Source organism: Diabrotica undecimpunctata, chromosome 5, assembly GCF_040954645.1.
Source record: "Diabrotica undecimpunctata isolate CICGRU chromosome 5, icDiaUnde3, whole genome shotgun sequence".
NCBI lineage: Eukaryota > Metazoa > Arthropoda > Insecta > Coleoptera > Chrysomelidae > Diabrotica > Diabrotica undecimpunctata.
Genome location: NC_092807.1, coordinates 64,109,857 through 64,132,368, shown reverse-complemented (window position 1 = coordinate 64,132,368; position 22,512 = coordinate 64,109,857). Strand labels below are relative to the sequence as shown.

The following is a 22,512-nucleotide window of genomic DNA, read 5'->3' as shown; positions in this document are numbered from 1 at the left end:
AGGATACCACATCATACGTTTATTCTTTGACTGCCATTCACTTCCATAAAATAGTACAATCTATTTTGAATTTATCTTCTATTTTCTGTCGTAAATCATCCAGAGATTCTGGTTGAGAAGCATACATTTTTGTTTTTAAATACCATAAAAAGAAGTCTAGGGGTGATAAATCAGGTGACCTAGGTGGCAAATCTATCATCTATCATCTTTTACTTACCCAACAAGCGGGAAAAGTTTTGTTTAAAAATTGTTGCAAAAGTAGAGCAAAAAGTGGAGGAGCTTAATCATATTGAAATACAACCAAATCTTTAAAATGGTTATCATAGGATACCACATCATACGTTTATTCTTTGAGGATGATGTGTGTGAAATTCATGCACAATATATGAATCAATCTCAGCCCAGTATCGGCAATTATATCTGTTCAGCAAGGTATTTAATGAAAATTAGCATTCATTCGAGAAGCAAATATTTCTTAACAATTGTGGATGTTTAATACTGCATTGTGTACTTAATTCGCAAAATTTGAGACGACATTCTAAATCTTCTTCATATAACTCTTGTACCAATTTAATATTGTATAAATGAAACTTAAATTTATGGGGGATTTCGATGGCTGTAGAAGTTAAAACACGGATTGATCTGCTTATTGTTGACAGTGACTTTGATTGCTCAGCTTTTAAGTTAACTTGCTCTAAAACGGCTACTTGTCATGTTTCGTTATTTACAAGTCACTGTCGGTTATGTTTTTGATTGTAAACTGACCCTGTTGCTCTTAATTTCTGCATCATTTCAATCACATACTTATGAGTTGCATGTCTATTGTACTGTGTTTCATTAAAAATTCTAGCAGCAGCTTTTGCACAATTATTGTTTTTGAAGTACAAACCTACAGTTTCGATTCTTTCTTGCAAACTGTAAACCATTTTAGTGATCAAATGGCACACGCATCTAAATACTCTGTTAAGTTATAGCAAATTGTCATTGACTATTAACAGATTACAATGAATATCAAAATATCGAAAACCTTTGTTAAAACTTTAATAAAAAGTGAAGTTTTTTGTTTCTTGGTTCTTGAAGGTCGTCCTACAAGTAGTACGGTTAAATATTTAAAAAGTTTAAATTAAGCTACAACCTATTTTGTTACAATCAATTAAGGTGAGAGAGATACTATCTTCTTAACAGAAAAATTGTCTATCTCATAAACTAATAACTTTAAGATAATTGTATTATACATTTTTAAAATAAGTACATAAAGGAGAATCCAAATATACAATAAAAAAAGGTAACAATTTTTAAAAAATAAAGGGATGATTCGGGGGTGTTGAAGGTGCTTTTCCCAGCAAGCTTAAGTATGCCCTAATGTCTCCCCCTTCAAATATTATTTGACGTGTTTTTGCGCTTTTCCTAAAAGTTCAAAAGTTATTTAAGGTGTATAGTTTTATGTGAAAAGCATTATATATATATATATATATATATATATATATATATATATATATATATATATATATATATATATATATATATATTAAGGATCACTCAGAAGAGTGGTGGGTTTTTTCGGTCAAAAGGTGGAGAAAAAAGACAAAGTTGATGGCTACTTCATCTATTTATTGAAGACGTTTCGCTTTCTTAATCAGAAAGCATCATCAGTTCATCTAAAAAGAACAATATGAAAAAACCACACAAGCATGGAAAAGTTGTTACATGTGTTACCTTAAAAAGATATGTAGCAGTCAGTGATAACAAAGTTGTAAAGACACTTAAGTAAATGGACATTATACAACTTAAGTGTCTTAACAACTTTGTTATCACTGACTGCTACATATCTTTTTAAGGTAACACATGTAACAACTTTTCCATGCTTGTGTGGTTTTTTCATATTGTTCTTTTTATATGAACTGATGATGCTTTCTTATTAAGAAAGCGAAACGTCTTCAATAAATAGATGAAGTAGCCATCAACTTTGTCTTTTTTCTCCACCTTTTGACCGAAAAAACCCACCACTCTTCTGAGTGATCCTTATTAATTTATATTGGATTGACGGTCGTACTCCTTTTCTCGATATATATACATATATACATATATATATATATATATATATATATATATATATATATATATATATATATATATATATTGTATAATACCAAGAAATCGTCTGTTGCAATGGTTAAAACTAGTGGAAAAACGCTGAGACATAAACATAAAATTTAAATTTAGTGGGTGATACACGCAAGTCTAACATAGTCCATAATGTTTCTTTTTAATGTAACACCCTGTATATTTTTATATTTTTAGAAGTTTCTTAACAACCTGATCTTAACGAACTATATAATATAGGGTCTATTATCCATAAATAATACAGGGGAAATTTTGAAATTTTTAAAAAACTAAAAAAAAAGCTGTGAACCGTAAATGTTTAAATTGAAATTTGCGCTTTTAAATATAAATTTGAATGTAAATGATGATTTACGCAAGTTTAACATAGTCCACAGTATTTTTTTTTTAATGAAACACTCTCTCTATTTTCATAGTTTTGAAAATCCCTAACAATCTGATCTCAAAGGACGACAATAGTAGGGTCTGACTGACACTGTACAATGAAAATTAATTATCAATGGTAAACGTCTTTAATATTCTTTAATATACATCAGTTTTATTTAAAACATTTTTTATATACCCCATAGTTTAGCCGTAATCATAGAAAGCCAGAGGTTTGGCGCACCCTGCATATATATTGTTACGAACATGCTTTCGAGATGGCCCAGGTAACGGTTGCATTGCATCTCTAATACCCTTCCAGAAGCTTCTCCGTGTATCGAGTGCGAGAGAGAATAACCGGTCACGTAGGCGAATTAGAGGTGGGACAACGCCAGAACATTCTCGAACCTAGTAACTGTAGTATATATAGGTAACAATGTTAGAAGTAGAGTTAGTCGTTAAGATACTACCGAACTGTAAAGTTATAAATAAATGTATGTATATAAATTCGAACCGCTCGTTTTATTTAATCTCGCTACAGTTGGTGTTACGGTGTCAGTAAAAGAAAATATAAATTCAACAGTGACTTTTGAAAAAGACTTTTAAAAAAAAGTATTATTCGTCGGGAACATCCGCGTAGTGATCTTTATACGAAAGAACATTTAAAAAAGCAAGTGAAAATTTACAAGAGTTTGAAGCAGGTGTTGCTCGTATAGTGCGGTTGGCTTATCCGGAAGTACCCGACAACATTTTGGAAGAAATTGCTGTAGATACCTTCGTCAATGGGTTAAAAGAAAGTGAATTACAGAAAGCTTTACGACTCGCAAGACCGAAAGTTCTGGATGAAGCGCTCGCTATTGCCTTGGAACATGAAACAGCTAGTCAAACTACATGGAGCCATCGAGTGAGAACCATCGAAGAAGGCGACGAACCAAACGATGAACGTCTGGAAGAAATGGTACGAAAAGTAGTTCGTAACACGATGCCAAAAAGACGCGAGCCCAGATGTTGGAATTGTGGTGACGTAGGTCACATTCGCCGTAATTGCAAGATAATTTTACAACAGTCGGAAAACTAGAACGGGTCGACACCAAGGGGCAACTGCCGACCTTGAGAAACATAGCCCCCATAGTAACTGTGAACATTACGTCCTCTGGTGGAATTCATAGCTTGTACATCGAGGGTCGTATCAATAATAAATGTAGATCGTTTTTGGTAGATACAGGTGCAACGAGAACTATTGCACGGCCAGAAGTACTACGAGGCCATCTTAAATTATCGCCTGCAACAGTAAAACTTAGAACAGCAACTGGTGAGATAATTAATACATATGGCGAGGCTAATATGTCAGTATCCATTGGCCAGACCACAGTGAAACATAGAGTATTAATTACAGATATCTCCGACGAGTTCATATTGGGGATGGATTTACTAAGAAAAGTTGGGGCTGTATTGAATGTCAAAGATGGAGTTCTCGAGATTAGTGGTGAAGAGTTGCCATTTCATGAAGACAAAGAAGATGTTATCAGCTTAATAACTACTTGTGACGTAACAATACCCGGTAATAGTGAGAAACTTTTGATGACCAGACCTGATGGTTACTGCCGAGAGGGAAGTTTAAGGATGGTCGAAGATGTGAATAATTCCGAGTTCCTAACGGCAAAAGCTTTGGTGAGAATTCGAGATGTTGTTCCTGTAAGAGTTATGAATTTAAAGGGAACTGCTATTAAGTTAAGTAAAAGAACTTTGATCGGACAGTGTGTTCCCGTGGGGGCGATTTGTTCCATAAATACTAATGAGAAACCGTCGAAATCTAAGTATCCAAAGGAGCTTGTTGAGACGATGATTAAAACGTGCCAAGATCTTGATGATGAACGAACTAAAAAAGTGAAATCTATGCTGATAGAATTTCAAGATGTTTTTGCCTTAGATAAGAAGGATAATGGCAAAACAAGCATAGTAAAGCATAAAATTAATACCGGAGACGCTCAGCTAATCAGACAACAACCTAGACGACTGCCATTTGCGAAAAGAGATGAAGCCGAAGACATCATCAAAGATATGAACAAACAAGGGGTAATTGAACCATCAAATAGTCCATGGACATCACCAGTAGTGCTAGTAAAGAAGAAAGATGGTTCAACACGTTTTTGTATTGACTACCGACAGCTCAATGCAGTAACTAAAAAAGATAGTTATCCTTTGGCAAGAATAGACGATACTTTGGATACACTTTTTGGTTCTCGTTGGTTCTCCACACTAGATCTGAAAAGTGGATATTGGCAAGTAGACATGGAGCCAGCTGATTGTGAAAAAACCGCATTCTCGATAGGATCAGGGCTTTGGCAGTTCACAGTTATGCCCTTTGGTTTATGTAATGCCCCGGCCACATTTGAAAGATTAATGGAGGCAGTTTTAAGAGGTCTAACATGGAAAACATGCCTGGTTTATTTGGATGATGTAATTGTAGTTGGAAGATCCTTCGATGAACATGCCAATAATCTAACAGAAGTCTTTCAACGATTGCGGGCAGCGAATCTGAAGTTGAGTCCGAAGAAATGTCACTTGTTTCGACGAGAAGTGAAGTACTTGGGACATATTGTAGCAAGTAATGGTGTAACAGCTGATCCTGAAAAACTTGCAGCAATTAAGGATTGGCCAGTACCAAGAGATAAACACGAAATTAGAAGTTTTCTTGGCCTATGTACATATTACCGACGTTTTGTAAAAGGATTTGCCAACATCTCCAAGCCATTAACAAAGTTGACAGAAGAAGGCAAATAATATACATGGAGCGAAGAGTGCCAAAGAGCTTTCGAACACTTACAAATGGCTCTGATCAGCGCACCGATTTTAAGCTACCCTAGACAGGCAGGAAAATTTGTGTTGGACACCGATGCAAGTAACAGTGCAATAGGAGCTGTTCTTTCCCAAATCCAAGATGGGCAGGAGAAAGTTATCGCTTACTTTAGCAAAGTCTTGTCAAAACCAGAAAGAAACTATTGCGTTACCAGAAGAGAATTGCTAGGCGTAGTGAAGGCTTGTGAGTATTTCCATAAATACTTGTATGGCAGAAAGTTTCTTCTGCGCACGGATCACGCTGCTCTAAAATGGCTCCTACAATTTCGTAATCCAGAGGGCCAGATGGCAAGATGGTTAGAACGATTACAAGAATATGATTACGAGATCGAACACAGGACTGGCAGAGTTCATTCAAATGCTGATGCCCTTTCGAGACGGCCGTGCAGTGCAAATTGTAATCACTGTCTTAAATTAGAAGAACGACTTTGCCCCGTGAGACGGGTAGATGCAGCAAGCAGATGATCCATGTATAAAAAGAGTATTGGATTGGATGCGTCGAAGTGAGAGACCTTCTTGGCAAGACATTAGTGCATGTAGTCCAGAAGTCAAGTGTTACTGGATCCAATGGAATTGCCTAGTGCTGAAAGATGATCTTCTGTATAGAACCTTTGAGAACGATGATGGTACAGAAACTAAGCTTCAGTTAATTGTACCTAAAAGTAAAGTGTCAGAAGTATTGCGTCAGTTGCATGACGGTGCATCAGGTGGACACTTTGGTATCACGAAGACTCTGCAAAAGGTTCGAGAACGGTTCTATTGGGTGAACTGTAAAGATGATGTAAGAAGATGGTGCCGGAAATGTGAACTGTGTGCAACCAGTAATGGTCCAGCTGGTAAAAAGAGGGCACCTATGAGACAGTACAATGTTGGTAGTCCTATGGAAAGAGTAGCAATCGACATTGCAGGTCCACTTCCAGAGACAAATGATGGAAATAAATATATCCTGGTAGCCATGGATTATTTTACGAAATGGACTGAGGCTTATGCAATACCAAATCAAGAAGCTGCTACCGTTGCAGAGGTACTTGTTAAAGAATTCTTTAGCCGATTTGGTGTTCCCTTGGAGATCCACTCCGACCAAGGGCGAAACTTCGAGTCAACCCTTTTCCAAAACGTTTGTAAATTGATTGGTGTCAATAAGACCAGAACGACACCCCTGCATCCTCAATCAGACGGAATGGTTGAGAGAATGAACCGAACAATGGGTAAACACCTATCCAAGGTTGTATCAGAACATCAAAGAGATTGGGACCAGCATATTCATTTATTCCTAATGGCCTACCGCTCGGCCGTGAATGAAACTACAGGCCAGACTCCAACCTGCCTGATGTTAGGTCGTGAAGTTCGTTTGCCCTGCGACCTAGAGTTTGGCTGCAGACCTTCCGAAGAACATGTTGCAAGCGAAGATTATGTCGACCGCCTGAAGTTAAGAATGAACAACATTCATGAACTTGCCCGACAACACATCCAGATAGCCAGTGACAGAATGAAAGATCAATATGACTCTCGATGCAAGAGTGAAAGCTATGAAGTAGGTGATCTTGTTTGGCTTTATAATCCACAACGTCGTCGAGGCTTGTCTCCCAAACTACAAAGACAATGGGAAGGTCCGTATGAAATTAAAAAAAAAATAAATGACGTAATATACCGAATTAAGAAGTTGCCGAAAGGTAAACCAAAAGTAGTTCACATAAATCGTCTTGCACCATATGCTGGCTCAAATGAAACAGAAGAAGCACGAACCCTTCAACATGAGATCAAAGATGACCGGCGACCAAGCTTTAATGAATTTATGACAAATTACGCAGAGAGAAAGAGTGCTAGATTCGGCGTAACCACAGAAGTTCAGCAGGATCTTTTTAGTGTTCCGCATAACGTCTCTCTAGCCCACTGTGTTGCTCAAGATCTTGAGATGACTAAAGGAATCTCATCCGTATTTTATAAGAAATTCGGTCGTTTGGACGAGTTAAAAAACCAGCAGCCTAAAGTTGGAAGAGTAATGAGATTAGAAGATGGTTCTCGATCTTTGCTGTATATGGTGACCAGGAAGTCGTATACAGACAGGGCAAGCTACGAGGATATATGGCGTGCTCTAACTAATTTGAAGAAAATTGTGTGCAATTACGACATCAAGAATTTGGCCTTACACAAGATAGGTCATGCACTAGATAATCTGGACTGGAAGATTGTCAGAAGCATGCTTGAAGTGATCTTCCGAGAAACCGGCGTACGAATTATTGTGTGTTGCATTAACCCGATGAAATCGTATCCTTCAAAGTCAGTAGACTGTTATTTCTTCCTAAAGGGTTCATGCAGAGCTGGAGAGTCCTGTAGATTCCGCCATCCTGTGTCTACATATAGAGTTGCTGATCGGGACGGTCAGATTTAAGAGGGGAGCAGTGTTACGAACATGCTTTCGAGATGGCCCAGGTAACGGTTGCATTGCATCTCTAATACCCTTCCAGAAGCTTCTCCGTGTATCGAGTGCGAGAGAGAATAACCGGTCACGTAGGCGAATTAGAGGTGGGACAACGCCAGAACATTCTCGAACCTAGTAACTGTAGTATATATAGGTAACAATGTTAGAAGTAGAGTTAGTCGTTAAGATACTACCGAACTGTAAAGTTATAAATAAATGTTTGTATATAAATTCGAACCGCTCGTTTTATTTAATCACGCTACAATATATATATAAATATATATATATATATATATATATATATATATATATATATATATATATATATATATATATATATACATATATATTACATTTGAAATTTCCGCAGGAGTTATATGTGCTTTTTGTAGTTTTCCGGGTTTCACTCCGCGTTGAATAATTTTGGTTCTGATAAGAAAGTCAGTCAGGTAGTAGCGCTTCTCGCTGATGCTTTAAGTTAACTGTTAACTTCATTTATATAGTATATATAATAGTTAATACCAATATATAATCTAGAATATAAATGAAAAATTAAAACAATCTTCTTACTAAGCAAAAGGAAAAAAATGGAACTTTTTGCACTAACAATTTAATATCGTCTGTAGGACTCAATGTGAAAATGTCGTTCTCCAATCCGTACGTATCTTACTCACTCTGTCAATTAGGATTTTATTTTGCGAGAAACAGTTTTTAAAAATAATTTTATTTTGAAAATTTTAGAATGTATGAAAATATATTGTTTATATTAAATGCATATTTATAAATATAATCTTTTAATGCGTCGCTATCGACCGATCTGTATCATCAAATGTGCGGATTTGATTGAATACAGGATCGTAACTTTGCTAATAATTCGTTTCGCTTTTTTACTTAATATATTGCAAAATGATATGCACATATAATTTTTATAATTTCAGTATACAAACCATTGGGTGGTTCGGTGACAACCTTCAGTGACCTCTGTAAAACTCCGATGGGAAACGTATCCACTGGATCTGTTGTTAGCCATAGTCTAAAGTCAGGATGTGGTTTACTAATTTTTTCGAGCTGTTTTTCTAGCCTTTTTATAAAAGAAAGCAGTAAATGACAATTTTGAAACATGAGCCATTGACCTCTAGATATTGCAATGTCGAGAAGTGAAAGCGCTGTTTCTTCTTGACCCTGACCTAGCGAAAGATACCTGAACTTTCCACCTCCAAAGCCGCATCTAAAAAATGTACTTTCCCTTTAAAACTCTATATAAAATTTTAAGATGAATTACACAGTAATTTATTACCAGTAAGAAAAATTAACACCAAATATATATTTAATATTTATTTTGATCAAATAGTTAAACGAATCTTAGAGATTGGTTTTATGATTTTTATTTTAATTACTGAAGCAGGTCGCCTCACTATTAAACCTCTTCTCTTTTATACGGACTTAAGACCGGCTGTCCTGGTGTTAAGCTTGCATTTATAGCCATAAAAATGAATATAGAAGCATTAGAATATAACAAACCTCCTACATATACTTAATTTTTTAACTAGAGCGTTTGATTGCGTTATGGTACGTTCATTGGAATCATCGGTATACGCGGGATCAAAACATACTCTCTTTATATTTATTCTTGATAATCGTTGACTGAATGACATTACTCATTAGCCTTTTCACAGACAGTCTCGTTCCATTGCACAATCGAGGTTCATTAATGCTGCGCAGCATAATGATAACTGATCCTACTGTTAATTGTAAATTGTTAGGTGGGAGTCCAGGAAATTCCAATGAATTCAAAAACTATGTAGAATAGTTGACTAGTTCATCCTGGTTTATAAATGTGTCAACTAATTTAAACGAATACAACTTTCCTGTAAGAAAATTCAGAATGGCCGTATTCAGATCATCGACATCTGTTTTTTTGCCGCCGATATTTCTCGTCCAATTATAGTTTTTGAACTGGTGAGCTATGTTCGGAAAAACACGATAAATAAGCTCGGACCAGCAAATTAATACTAAAATTTACTTGACAATTACACTAAGAAGGTAAAATGAAAACTGTAAACGTTACTACTTCGCTTGATGCAAAAACAAAAATGATAGCCGAAAATTGTGTAGAATTTTCGAAGTACACTTATTGTGTAAGAGAGACAAGAGGGCTATGTTCTTATCCCTATTCTGTGCTATTTACTGTATGCGAAGTAACACTGGAGGATACCTGCGGTGATAACTGATCTATTGATAATTTATCACTTATCGGACAGGTTAAAAATTATTAAATTACTAATATGTCTATTAAAACATAGGAGTTAGTGATAAAAGGGTGAAAATTAAGAGTTGTATTGTTAAATACCTCATAATAAAAATATAAAAATAATAAAAATTTGTTTCAAAAATAAAAAAATATACATGTAAAATTTTATAAAAATCGGTCAAGCCGTTTTGGAGGACTATGGCATCCAACCCTGTGGCACTCATAAGGCTATTAAAGAATTAGGGTTGGTAATAGAAGGATGAAAATTAATGGTTTTATTTATTGTTTAGTTCCACATAATAAAAAGATAAAAATAAACAATGTTATCAAATAAATTTTTAAAAATGTTTGGGGTGGGCTAACTTTTGTGTCCCAATCTTATTTCATGTACTTAAGATCCAGTAGGAAACATTTTTCAAATTGATGGCTTTGTATGTAGGGATTAAGTCTCGAACATCATTCATTTCTTGTATCATGGTTAACAGAAGGATTCTCCGATAGTTTTGTTTCAGCGTCTCCAAAACACCCTGGTGCATAGGTTGTCAGATAGCTGTGACATTCGGAGGAAGGAACATGGTCTTTATATCCCCATCTTTAAGTTCACTATCATCAGGATGAAGTATTCAATATCAGATTACTAGCTATTTGCAAACGGTGACGGCGTTATTATTACACCCCTTTTGTTTAAAAAAAATGTAGCATACATTTTTTTATACCGTGAGGGTTACAAAGGTATGATCCCATCTACCTTACGTGGCAACTTAACCCATGCATGCCCATAACTATTTATGCTTATTTTTTTTTAATTTCTGAAAAATGTATGCTCTAAATGTCACAAAATTAACAAATATATATGTTTAAAAAATGAAAAACTTCAATTTTTTAATAATTGGCTGTTGTGAATACGCAACACTGAGCAGTTAGGATGAAATAAAAAAAAATTAAATACGTTGTTTGGAATGTTTTATTAAGTCATATAAAAGAGTTTTAAATAAACTGACATTAAAATAATTTAAAAAGATCATTTCGTATTTTTATGACATTTAATAAAAAAAATCATTTAAGGCAACCTTACATTTAATACATTTTTTATTGGTTGTTGAGCGACAAAGGACGCATCGGGTTCGTTTTTTTTTTGGGTAGATATAGAATGGCCGATGTTGTCGAATCGAACATCCTTTATAATGTTGGCTTTGGCTATATTTCGACGAAACTGCGGCAAATATATTTCGGGTTGTTCAGGGGTAATGTGTTTTATTTTACAGTAAATTAACCAAGCATTTTGTATGGAGACATCAAGACCCCAGATAAATAAAGGCCAATACCAGTTCTTGGATCTTATATTTGTTCTGCAATAGGCAACATTTTGATCCATCCGATCAGTTCCTCCCATATTTTCGTTATAAACCCGAATAAGGTGTGGTTGATAAATTGGCGTCGTTTTATGGTAATTCGATGCCAAAGTTACTATGCTGTTGTCATTTCACCTACAAAAAAGCACCTTATTTTTATCGTCGTACCAATTTTCGTAAATATCACGTATAGATTTTTTAAACGTTTTACTGAATGGACACTTCTGTTCTATTTGATTGTTATGGTTAATGAGGCATAACCCTATCGCATTCAATTTTAGAAATAAGTTGAGCACACTGCAATATTATTCCACCCCTAAAGCCAAATTCTTTTTTGTATTCATTGGATTTTCTCTTGGCTCCTTTAAAATATATGAGGCAACCAGATTTCTGATTTCAACACCACAATTTATACACCAAATTTTATATGCTTGCCTTTTATATCTTGTTTTATACAATGACGATCATAGTATGGTATCGTGGCCTCATCTGTGCTAAATTAGGTTACCATACAGTGTATTCAGTAAATGATTTGCGGAGACTTACAAGGTACGGAGAAATTTTGTACCTTTTGTCTGAACGATCTATGTTTAGATTATCGTTAAAATGGAGGAATCTTAGAATGGTTTCAAATCGGTTACGACGCATGTTACTTGAAATCAGTATATATTTTTAACTTCATCAGATTCTTCCCAGTACATGCGTCTTCTTGGATTCGTGCCGTTCCCACTAACTAGTAAAATCCCTATAAAGGCTTTTAACTCGTGTATTCCAAATTCTAAAGTAGTATCTTTTTGAAAAGCATAACAAACTGTTTCGTTTACATTAGTTGTCAAAAGCTCTTCATTAAAAAAAATTAAAGATCTGTAAAGAAGTGAGTGGTCGTGAATAAAATGAAGGGGTTTATGTATTCCATAGAGTTTATTTATGTTCAATATCCAAATAAAGGGAATTTTCATCAGGTAAATCTCCCTGAATCCATTTCCGTGGTAGAAGAGTTACACTTTTTGTACGAATCTCAGTAGATGCCACTTGAATATCTTGAATTTCTACATTGTGTTCTTGTGTCTCCATTTCTGTTTCCACTTCAATCTCTTCCATATCTTCTTCTTCTTCCTGACCTTGTCTCACACTTTAAAGATCTGCCTCTTTTTCTTATAGATTTATATGTTCTTTGTCAATCCTTCTTTCTTCTTCTTGATGAATTACAGCATCTGATTCAGCATCCAACATATTTTTATTTAGTTTATTGAATGATCCTCCACAGTCTTTATCTCCACTATCTTCATCAGTCAATTCAGTGGGGTCAGGAGGTGCTAGGAAAATACCTGCACTGGAAGCCGACTACATAAGTTTCGATTTTTCCAGCACGGGCATAGTTTTACGTGACTTTGATTCGTAAAAAAAGTATTTAGGACGACTATTATTACTAGTACGACCGAAACTGGTCGAGCCAAGTTGATTTTAAATCTTATTTCCACCTTCTAGTACAAAAATAATTTTATTTACTAATAATATGCCTTGTGCCCAGTGTTGCAAAAATGCAACATTGGGCAGATATATCTTTAGATATATCTTTTTCGATGATTTAACAATACTTTGCTACCAAAAACCAAATTTTTATCTAGTTAATTTATACACAAACGAATTACTATTAACCAAAAACACGTGTTTACAGAAGTCAAAATTAACTTTCAATATGCCATCTGTTAATAGAAACCTAATTTTTGCAACCAACTCCCATTAAAATATACATAGGAAATTGTTGTGAAATGAATCTGAACGTTGACTGCCCGAATAAGTTTCATTTTCCAAGAGATGACGCCACAGTGCTCGAATAAGTTTCATTTTCCATGAGATGACGCCACAGTGGGCTATGTCAACTGTTGCGAAAACGCAACGCTGGGCGTCAATGGGTTAATCTTCTAAAATTAAATTTTTACTAAAGGGGAATTTTTATCTTCTTCGCGACCAGTTCTTTTGTTGTGACCAATTTTTTTGGTACGAGTAAGAATCACGTCCAGGCAGTGCCTCTCCAGGAGTCGCCATGGCTGTGGCTTTGGGTCCTGTGTGTACGTTTATTATCGGCAGGGTGATAATTCATTTCGTAAGTCGGTCTTGGATGACTATGAAGAAAATGTTCACCTTTGTAGATTGTAACGAAATATTTTTGCCTACCACATGGGGTATTATGATAAGGGATAGAAAATTGGGGACAGAAATTATTGGGGCGGAGATAGGGCAAGCAAAATAATCGATACCTGTGCGGACGGCACTCAGGGTTTGTTTGGAGAGCTGGGGTCGTTGATAAGTAAATGGCAAGGGGTCGGATTGGGACAACTACATAAAATGAAACAAAGGGGTACTAACGTGAATCTTTTGATAGAAACAAAACAAAAGGAAACGGGAAATACCTCTAGCAATTTAAAGAGGACGCCGCTTCGAGGTGCCAAATTATAACCATTACAGCAGCTAGTTGTAACTATTGAAATAATTATTAAACATAAAAAATATATCTTTTCAAATGAAACTAGAAAAAAGGGGTTAGAGAGGTAGTCAAAATAAACAAACAAAATGGTTTACAAAAAAAATAAACATTTATTGTGTCTCACCACAAACAGTTACAAAATATAGATGGCACAAAACATACTATAATAATAGTTACAGAGATTTATACCAAATTAATTAAGAAGAAAAAACTTACATATGTCCTAGCCGTTTATAAACTCTAGGAGTTGGAGATACCACAAAAACTTAATAATATTACTGCATGGAGGTTAACCTTCTTTAAAAGAAACAAAACAAAAAATCTCAAATATGATTAGGTATTTATCAGATGTCAAAAATAATAAAGCTAGCTGTCATATACTAACATTAAATTTTAAAACAGAACAATTAAAATGACAACTAAGCCACGCCCTAAGACATATAATTATAATTATTACAATTTTTTTACATTATGAAAGCATTTATTATTGAAAAATTGTCTATTTTTATTTCAAAAGTTCAAACAAAAAAAAAGTTACCTGAGTTTCACTAAACTACTTTAAATTTTCTGTAACTGGACTTTCTGGGGGTAGAACTGGACTTCACTGGAATTTATGGGGGTAGAAACTGGACTTAAACTCTCTGCGTAACGAACACACGAACAAATTTATTTTCTAAACTTCCAAAAAGTCGGGGATGACAACCAGGGAGAAATAAAACGAGGATGGAAACGAAGATTCTTCCAATCCTCACTTAAAACTTTAACTGAACCAATAACTGCCACAATACATTATGTATACAATATATTTTTTATGAAAAGAGACGAACAACGAGAAACATTTCATATTTTATGTAAAATTTAGATCCACACTTAAGCGGACTGTCTCTTACAGTGACCCAAGTGAGAATGCCGTAATTCTTAAAAATCATTCGCTTCCCAACTTAGTACAAACAAAATATATAACCGGAATATGTATTTAAAACACAGAATATCCTAAAAGTGGTTTTCGAACAAAAGAATGCCGAGAAAATACGCATCTGTGAAATTAATGTAAACAAACTTTTAAAACGTGTTTACATCAACTTTAGGGATCACAAAAGGGATCGATATATATTTCGGGTGTTTTAACTTTTAAGATAGAATACTAAAATACACTGAAATTACTCTTCGGTATTTCAATATATATACGAGAGGATTTAAATTTATACCAAGGAGAATGCAAATGTTAGAAGATTTTGAGAATGGTCCCATTAAATCAATTGAAAAGCGTTTCTATAGTGGATGGTTGCATTTGTCCTGCTGGTTGCATCTGCGACGGTTTATATTGAACGAATTTTTTACAGATTCTTAGTATTTTTGCACTATTATAAGTTTTGATGCAAATAAAATATCAGGTCTCATTATATAATAAAATTTATCTCAAACCACCAAAAAAATTACATTTTCATTAATTTTTTATATTTTCATATAACAAACAATATCTATTTTTGTTGTTACATCAGAGTATTTTAGATGGCGTGGATGATCTTTCAATATTTCGAGTTCTCTGATTGGTCTTGATTTATATGTTGGTTTAGTTACGTAAATTTGGTCCAAGAATAGTAACCAGTTTCTTATAAGTGATTGATCGACCTCTACGACATCGAACGGATTTGATTTTACACGACATAATCTAATTTCCGTGTACCAATCCTCAGAAAGTTCAGCCATAATTTTTTGGCTTATCATACCCATATCTCGATCGCACTTCATGTAAGAATGACCTCGTATTGGGACAGTTACTTTGATTGAGTCCAACATTTTTGCAGTATTAACTACACTTACGTGCAAAAAAATCGACTCAAAATTATTTTGCGAAAGTACGTCTCCTGTTTCAATCTAAAAGGTGTAAATTTAATAATATTTATAGTTCAATTATTATCCTTATTATTTAGTTTATTTAAAGTTTTGGTTTTTGGTAAATCGGGTGACGTATTACAAATAAATAATGCAGCACGTAGAGAGGGGGTCAGAAGTTGACTCATTGAAATAGACACGCACCGACTTAACGCGTTCGGTTAACATCGTAGGCATCAATTTCCGTAGCGATGCACTAAAACATTAGTCAATTAAGTTCGCAACTGCATAACGAATGGATACCACATCTGTCAAAGCAGCTCAAGCAGTAGCATTATTGAGAGAAGACCTGAGTCAGAGGGCCGTGGCAAATCGACTAAATTTAAGCCAAGCTGCTGTGTCCCGAGTATATCGTCGGTACCAAGATACTGGTGATTATGTCCGCCGACATGGAGGAAGCCGTAAACGAACAACAACGGAGAAAGATGATCGATTTCCTGTATCTAAATCTCTGAGAAATCGACATTTGACTGGTGCTAATCTCAAAGAAGAGCTTAGAGAGGTCCGAGGTGTGGTTACTAGCGTTTGGACAGTCTCAAGCTAATTGCAGCCCAGAAGTAAAGGCGACTAGAATTTGCTCGCGAACATTTGGATTGGGACGACTATTAATGAAGTCAGGTATTATTCTCCGACGAAAGTAGGATCTGCCTACATGGCAACGAAAAGAGACGTCGAGTCTATAGAAGGCCAGCGGAACGATTTGCTCAATGTTGTATACGAGAAATTGTATCATATGGAGGCGGTACTTGTATATTTTGGGCAGGCGTTTCCATGGATGGGAAAACCGAGTTGAAGGTTTAACGGTGGATCGTTACATCAGAGATATTTTAAAGGAAATGTGGTTCCATACGTGGGATTTATTGGTGATACCTTTATTTTATTGCATGATAATGCACGATGTCATACCGCACGAGTCACCACCACCTATCTGACTGAGATCAGTATACCTACAATAATTGGCCTGAGTTGAGCCCGGACATAAATCCAATAGAGTATGTTTGGGATGAGCTTAAACGAAGGGTCAGAAACAGAAATCATGCACCAAAGAGAATAATGGAATTGAGGGCTGCGCTTAATGAAGAATGGAAAGCAATGCCTCAAGAATTTATTAGAAAAGTCATCCGATCCATGCGAAATGGACTGGAAAGTATAATAGGGGTAGTAATATCAGATATTGAAAAATAAAAAAATTCATTTCGTAATTGATGATTTCTCTGTTCATTACGTCTTTTTTGGGATAGTTCCAATGATGAATATTTGAGAAACTCTGTTCGTATAGCTTATTGTTTTTATAATGCATCTTCCAAATAATGAAATAGCGGTTTTTGTAAGTTCAATAATAAAGTTACTGTTCGCACATTACATCTTGTTATTTTCATACTTGTTACATTAAAACAGAAGGTGTAATCTCAAATATCGCTTTTGAGTCGAATGTTTTGCACTCAAGTGTAGATAGTGAAGATAGTGGAAAACAGTGAAGTTTTTATTTTGGTCACCACATGAATCACAGAATATATAGAGGTGACAAACTGAAATGGTTTCTGGAAAACAATAAAATGTTAGCATTTAATGTTGACAATATATGAATGTTAAAGGAGTGAAGCGTAAGTTGTCTCTTATAGTAGACGTCGTTGGTCGGAATATTTGGAGTGGATAATTTTTTTTCAAAATCCATAGCGACTGCTTCACAGTTAACATTCTGCATTGCTGTTTTCCTTCCCTTTCTCTTTTTTTCATAAAATGCTTCCACTTTGGATTTGTGTAGGCTATTTGTTAAAGTCATTCGTTTTATCTCAACTTCTATCTTTTGTTTTCCAGAGGCATCATTTGTTTAATTCAGTTTATTGTGAAGGACCTTAAGGTCAGCCATGAAATAATCGCGAGCACTACGCGTATCACTCCGCGGATAGCCGAAACCTATGTTAAAATGCTTATTAAAGATTTTTCTATATGTTTCGAAAGACACAGGAGCGCCCTTATCGGGTTTACATAGTGTACATTTTCTTAATATTTAAGTCATCCGGTAGGTACATTTTCTTAGTTTAATTTTTACTGCAATGGCTTCCTCTTCATTTAAAACGTTTTATGTGTTCAATAACTTCATCTAGCTGTTGTTTTGGTAATGTGTTTTTTTTTTTGGATTATTCCGCGTTTTTCAATTGGTGCACTACCAGTAGCTTTTAAACTTTTTTGAATATTCTTAAGCCTCTTCCGACCAATTCTAAGAAGGCTTAATAAAGCTTTAAAACAAACTGGGACGTCAGTAGTTTTATCGTCAGTCGTTATTCTAACTCTTAAAGAATAGGTACTTTGCATCATGCAATCTTGATGTACATCTCGGGCTCTTCTTTGCTTTACGGGCATTAATGTTATTAGGTCTGCCAAGTAAATATTTTGTTCATAGCGCACCATACGGTTAAAATTGTTTATAATATGTTATCGATTTTGTTGATCTACTGTTTTAAAACACTTAAGTCTCTTACATTGACAATCTTCACCTGTTTCATGGCTCTGTTGTCTTAACCGCTTCATCACTTCATTTATTCGACCTGTAATTTTTCTACTGTTTTTTTCGCTACCCGTATTATCTCTTTCACTATCCGTCATTTTCGAGCACAATAACACGCACTTTATTTAATGAAGGCTAATCGAAAACTAAACGTTTTTATTAAACAAAATGCGGCGTGTAATCCCCCGACGTCCCGACAAGCACTGACATTCCACCTTTCTTGGATTTACGCCAGGACCATTCGCCTTTCTTCCCTGTACGAAGAATTTTATAACGTGTCTTAAGTTTTGAGGATTCGTCTTTTTCCCATGTTTGAATGACTCACATAAAACTACTACTAAAAACCTACATATTGCTGCTCTGAACAAAAAAAAAATATTAAATTGTTGTTTCGCCTTTCTTCCGTGTGGTCTTCATATGCAAAAAACTTACCTATCACCTAATTTCATAAGTTCTACAGTAGGATCAGAGCCAGGGCTAAGAATAAATAACACCGGCATTAAAGGACTACTTTGGTCATAAATACTATCCAGACTAATAACAGGGGGCATGATAAATTCTTCGCCCATTATATTTGTAATATAATTTCCTACAGCTCTATATACTCGGTCTACCCGAAAACACCTACGACAAAATGAGTATAAGAGTCAAAAAATGATTTATCAAATTTTATTTACCTGAGCAACATTAAAATGTGAAATTGTGGTAGTTTTTCCCTGTATTTGCACGGAAATTCTTCATCTTCTGGACTATCATGATCGTACCATGTATGCCATTGTTCCATAAATTTTTCAATTTCTGATGGCAGTTCCCAGAATGAATCTGGAAAATCTGAAGATAGTTTCACAATGTTTTCCCAATTTTGGGGAGAGATCCATTGGGCTGGACATTCTCTGGTTGTTCTTTCTAGACTAACAGTACCCTAAAAATAAATATATGTAATAAAAATAGAACTTTTTATAATAATAATACTTCGTCATAATCATAATATTTGTTTATTTCAACTTAATTCACTACAAATTGTTCAATATAAGACTAAATTAAAATCAATTCACCTTGTTTATATTAAATAATTATTATTGTAATAAATTTTATACAGTTTTCTCCTGAAGAAGTCACAAAATTGTGACGAAATATTAAGACACAAAAGAAAAGGTTGCTGATACTATAAAACAATATATATATATACATATATACACATATATATATATATACACACACATATATATATATATATATATATATATACATTGAAGATCATAAAATTGCTTAAAAAAATATATTGTTGTTAGAGTTTCGATAAGCGTTTGAGATAAATAGGCCCCTTGAGATACATAGTTTAAACGTTAATTGTAAATTGTTAGACTAATGTTGTCACTGTCAGTGTATTGCAATAAGCATAAGTTCTTTTGTGGAGGCAAGAATTGCTGCGGCGTTAGAAGATGGCCACGGTCATAGCGAAACTACGAGAAACGTTGGTATAAGTCTCTAAAGTATGCAACGAGTATGGCGACGGTACGAAGAGACTAGTCTACGTACTCAAAGATCTAAATCAGATCGAGACAGAATTACAACAGCTAGAGATGACCGCTTTGTCGTTTCTAGTCTTTTAAGAAACTAAACGGTCACGGCAATTTCCCTTCGAAATCATCTGAAAGCAGTGCGAAATGTAAATGTAAGTAAATGGATAGTTAATAAAGGACTTTATGCTGCTAGCTTATCTTCTGGAACAAGAGTAACTTGCCCGCTGCTTTCCTGTAAACACCGAATTTGCCAGATTGAATTTTGCACGAGAGTACTTGGCTTGGACAATACAGGATTAGAGTTATGTATTGTTTTCAGATGAATCGAGATTCTGTCTTATGAATTCAGAAAAACATGAAAGAGTGTGGCGACATCCAAGCGAGAGATATACTCGAGCATGTGTTGCCGAGCGACTTCCATTGGGTGGAGGGTAAGTTATAGCATGGAAAAACATATTGTTTGACACTCGCACAGAGTTAATCTTTATCGAGAATAAGACATTGACTGTGCATAGGTACCGGACACAGTTTCTTGAAGACCATGTTTTACCGTTAATAATTATTCTTGGAGGCGACGCAACATTTATTCATAATAATACACGGCCTTATATTGTTCGGATAGTTACTAAGTGTCTTGACAAAGTTTAAATCACACGATTTGTTTGGTCTGCTGGAAATCTAGATATGAATCCCATAGAACCTGTTTGGGATAAGATGAAGAGAGGCTTTCGGATTCATGTGTTCTTCTTCTTCCTTTGCCCTATTCGGATTTTGGCTATTAACAAGGCTCTGAACAGTTCGGTCGATGTTAGTCCGAACCATTGTCGCAGGTTATGCATCCATGAGTGTCGTCCAAGCTTCCGTTTCTTTACGATAAAGATTATTTCTTTGCTTTTGCCTATTCTCTGCATTACTTCCACGTTAGTGATGTGGTCTGTCCACGATATCCGAAGAATACGGCGATATATCCACAGCTCAAAGGATTCTAGTTTCTTCAGGGTGGCTTCCGTTGTGGTCCATGCCTCTGCTCCATAGAACAAGACCGGAAAGACATAACACTTGACCAGTCTTAATTTTAGTTCCATTGAGATTTTGCTTGTGAACCACTTTTTCATATTGTTGAACGCGTTTCGCTCTTTTTCAATTCGTGATCTTATTTCTGTTGACTGGTCCCATTTTGTGTTGACTGTGGTTCCAAGGTATGTGTATGTCTCCATTTGTTCTATTTTTCGGTTGTTTAATGTCAATTGCATCGGAGGTTGTTGTGTTGTGTTGTTGTGTTCATGTGTTGGCCTCCAGAAATTCAACAGAGCTTTGCAACAAAGTATGCCTCGTCATTTGCAAGCTGCTATCATTGCCAGAAGAGGGAATATTCGCTACTGAAGTTCTTAAAATTCCTTTTGTTTTTAAAAATGCAAAATTAAATTAAAATTGTTCCCTTCAAATACTGCAAAAATATGTAAATTCGCAGAAATCAATATGATTCCTAAGCCAGAAAAAGAGCCCAATGAAGTAACATCTTATCGACCCATTAGCCTACCAACCGCAAGCAAAGTTTTTGAAAGATTGCTGCTACGAAAGATATACGCAAATCATGAATTTCTAACATTACTACCAAAACATTAGTTTGTTTTTCGAAAAAATCACTCCACTACTGGATAAATCGATCAAATGAAATATTAAAAAGTCTTGAAAAAAGAAATACTGCAACGCTATATACCTAGATATCTCACAAGCGTTTGACAAAGTTAGGAACAGAGGTGTGCTTTATAAAGTAAAAATAGCACTATCCAGTAACTATTTTCTCCTACTCAAATCCTAGATATCAAATAGGTATTTCTCTGTAAAATTCAATTACCATCAATCTATCCTCTATTCTATTATCTTCAGAGTCCTGCAGGGCAGTGTTCTAGGGCAAATTCTTATCTTACTCTACACAGCCGATATACCAGAGACTAATGATACTACAATCGCTTCCTTTGTTGACGACGTAGCAATACTAGCTGTAAATGAAGATCACATACAAGACTCATAAAACCTTTACTAACCGCAACAATACATGCCCACTTGTAAGAATGGAAAATGTAAGAATATCAAAAGTAACAGACGCTAGATACCTTGGCCTTCATCTTCTTCAACGTCTCACTTGAAAGAAATATGTCCAGGCCAAAAAAAGATAGCCCGACTTAAAATTCCGGCAAATGTATTGGCTCTTTGGACGTAAATCAAACCTTAACATTCAAAATAAAATTCTTTTATACGAAATCCATACTCAAACCTATCTAGTTCCACAAATTACACCTATGGGGCTGTGCAAAGCCAACGTCGCTGAATATCATCCAAAGATTTCAGTCTAAAGTGCTAAGATCGATAGTGGATGCACCATGTTACGTATGTTATCAAACACTTCACTACGACTTAAAGATTTCTTTCATCAGAGAAGAAATCCATCAAGCCAAGGAGTCACAAAATGAACGTACCATTCACCATGAAAAGCTGGTAGTAAGGAAATTATTCAACAATGGTTAAGCCACAAGAAGACTAGATAGAACCTGGCCCCAAGACCTACTTTAAAAATAAACCAAAATAGAATAAGGTAAGGTAATATCATTGGATATCTCTCCTTCGGGCATAAAACCAGGAACAAATTTACTTAACACACACACACACACACACACACACACACACACACACACACACACACACACACACACACACACACACACAC

General features: G+C 35.2%; 1 protein-coding gene across 1 annotated transcript in view; it reads right to left on the bottom strand.

The window, feature by feature from the left end:
• Window positions 1-22,512, bottom strand: part of LOC140442220 (dynein axonemal heavy chain 10-like) — a 657,946-nt gene that overhangs the window by 43,372 nt on the left and 592,062 nt on the right. The window contains 3 exon segments of the mRNA XM_072533298.1: window positions 8,713-8,993; window positions 18,694-18,885; window positions 18,939-19,183. Coding sequence (XP_072389399.1) covers window positions 8,713-8,993; window positions 18,694-18,885; window positions 18,939-19,183 — 718 coding nt within the window.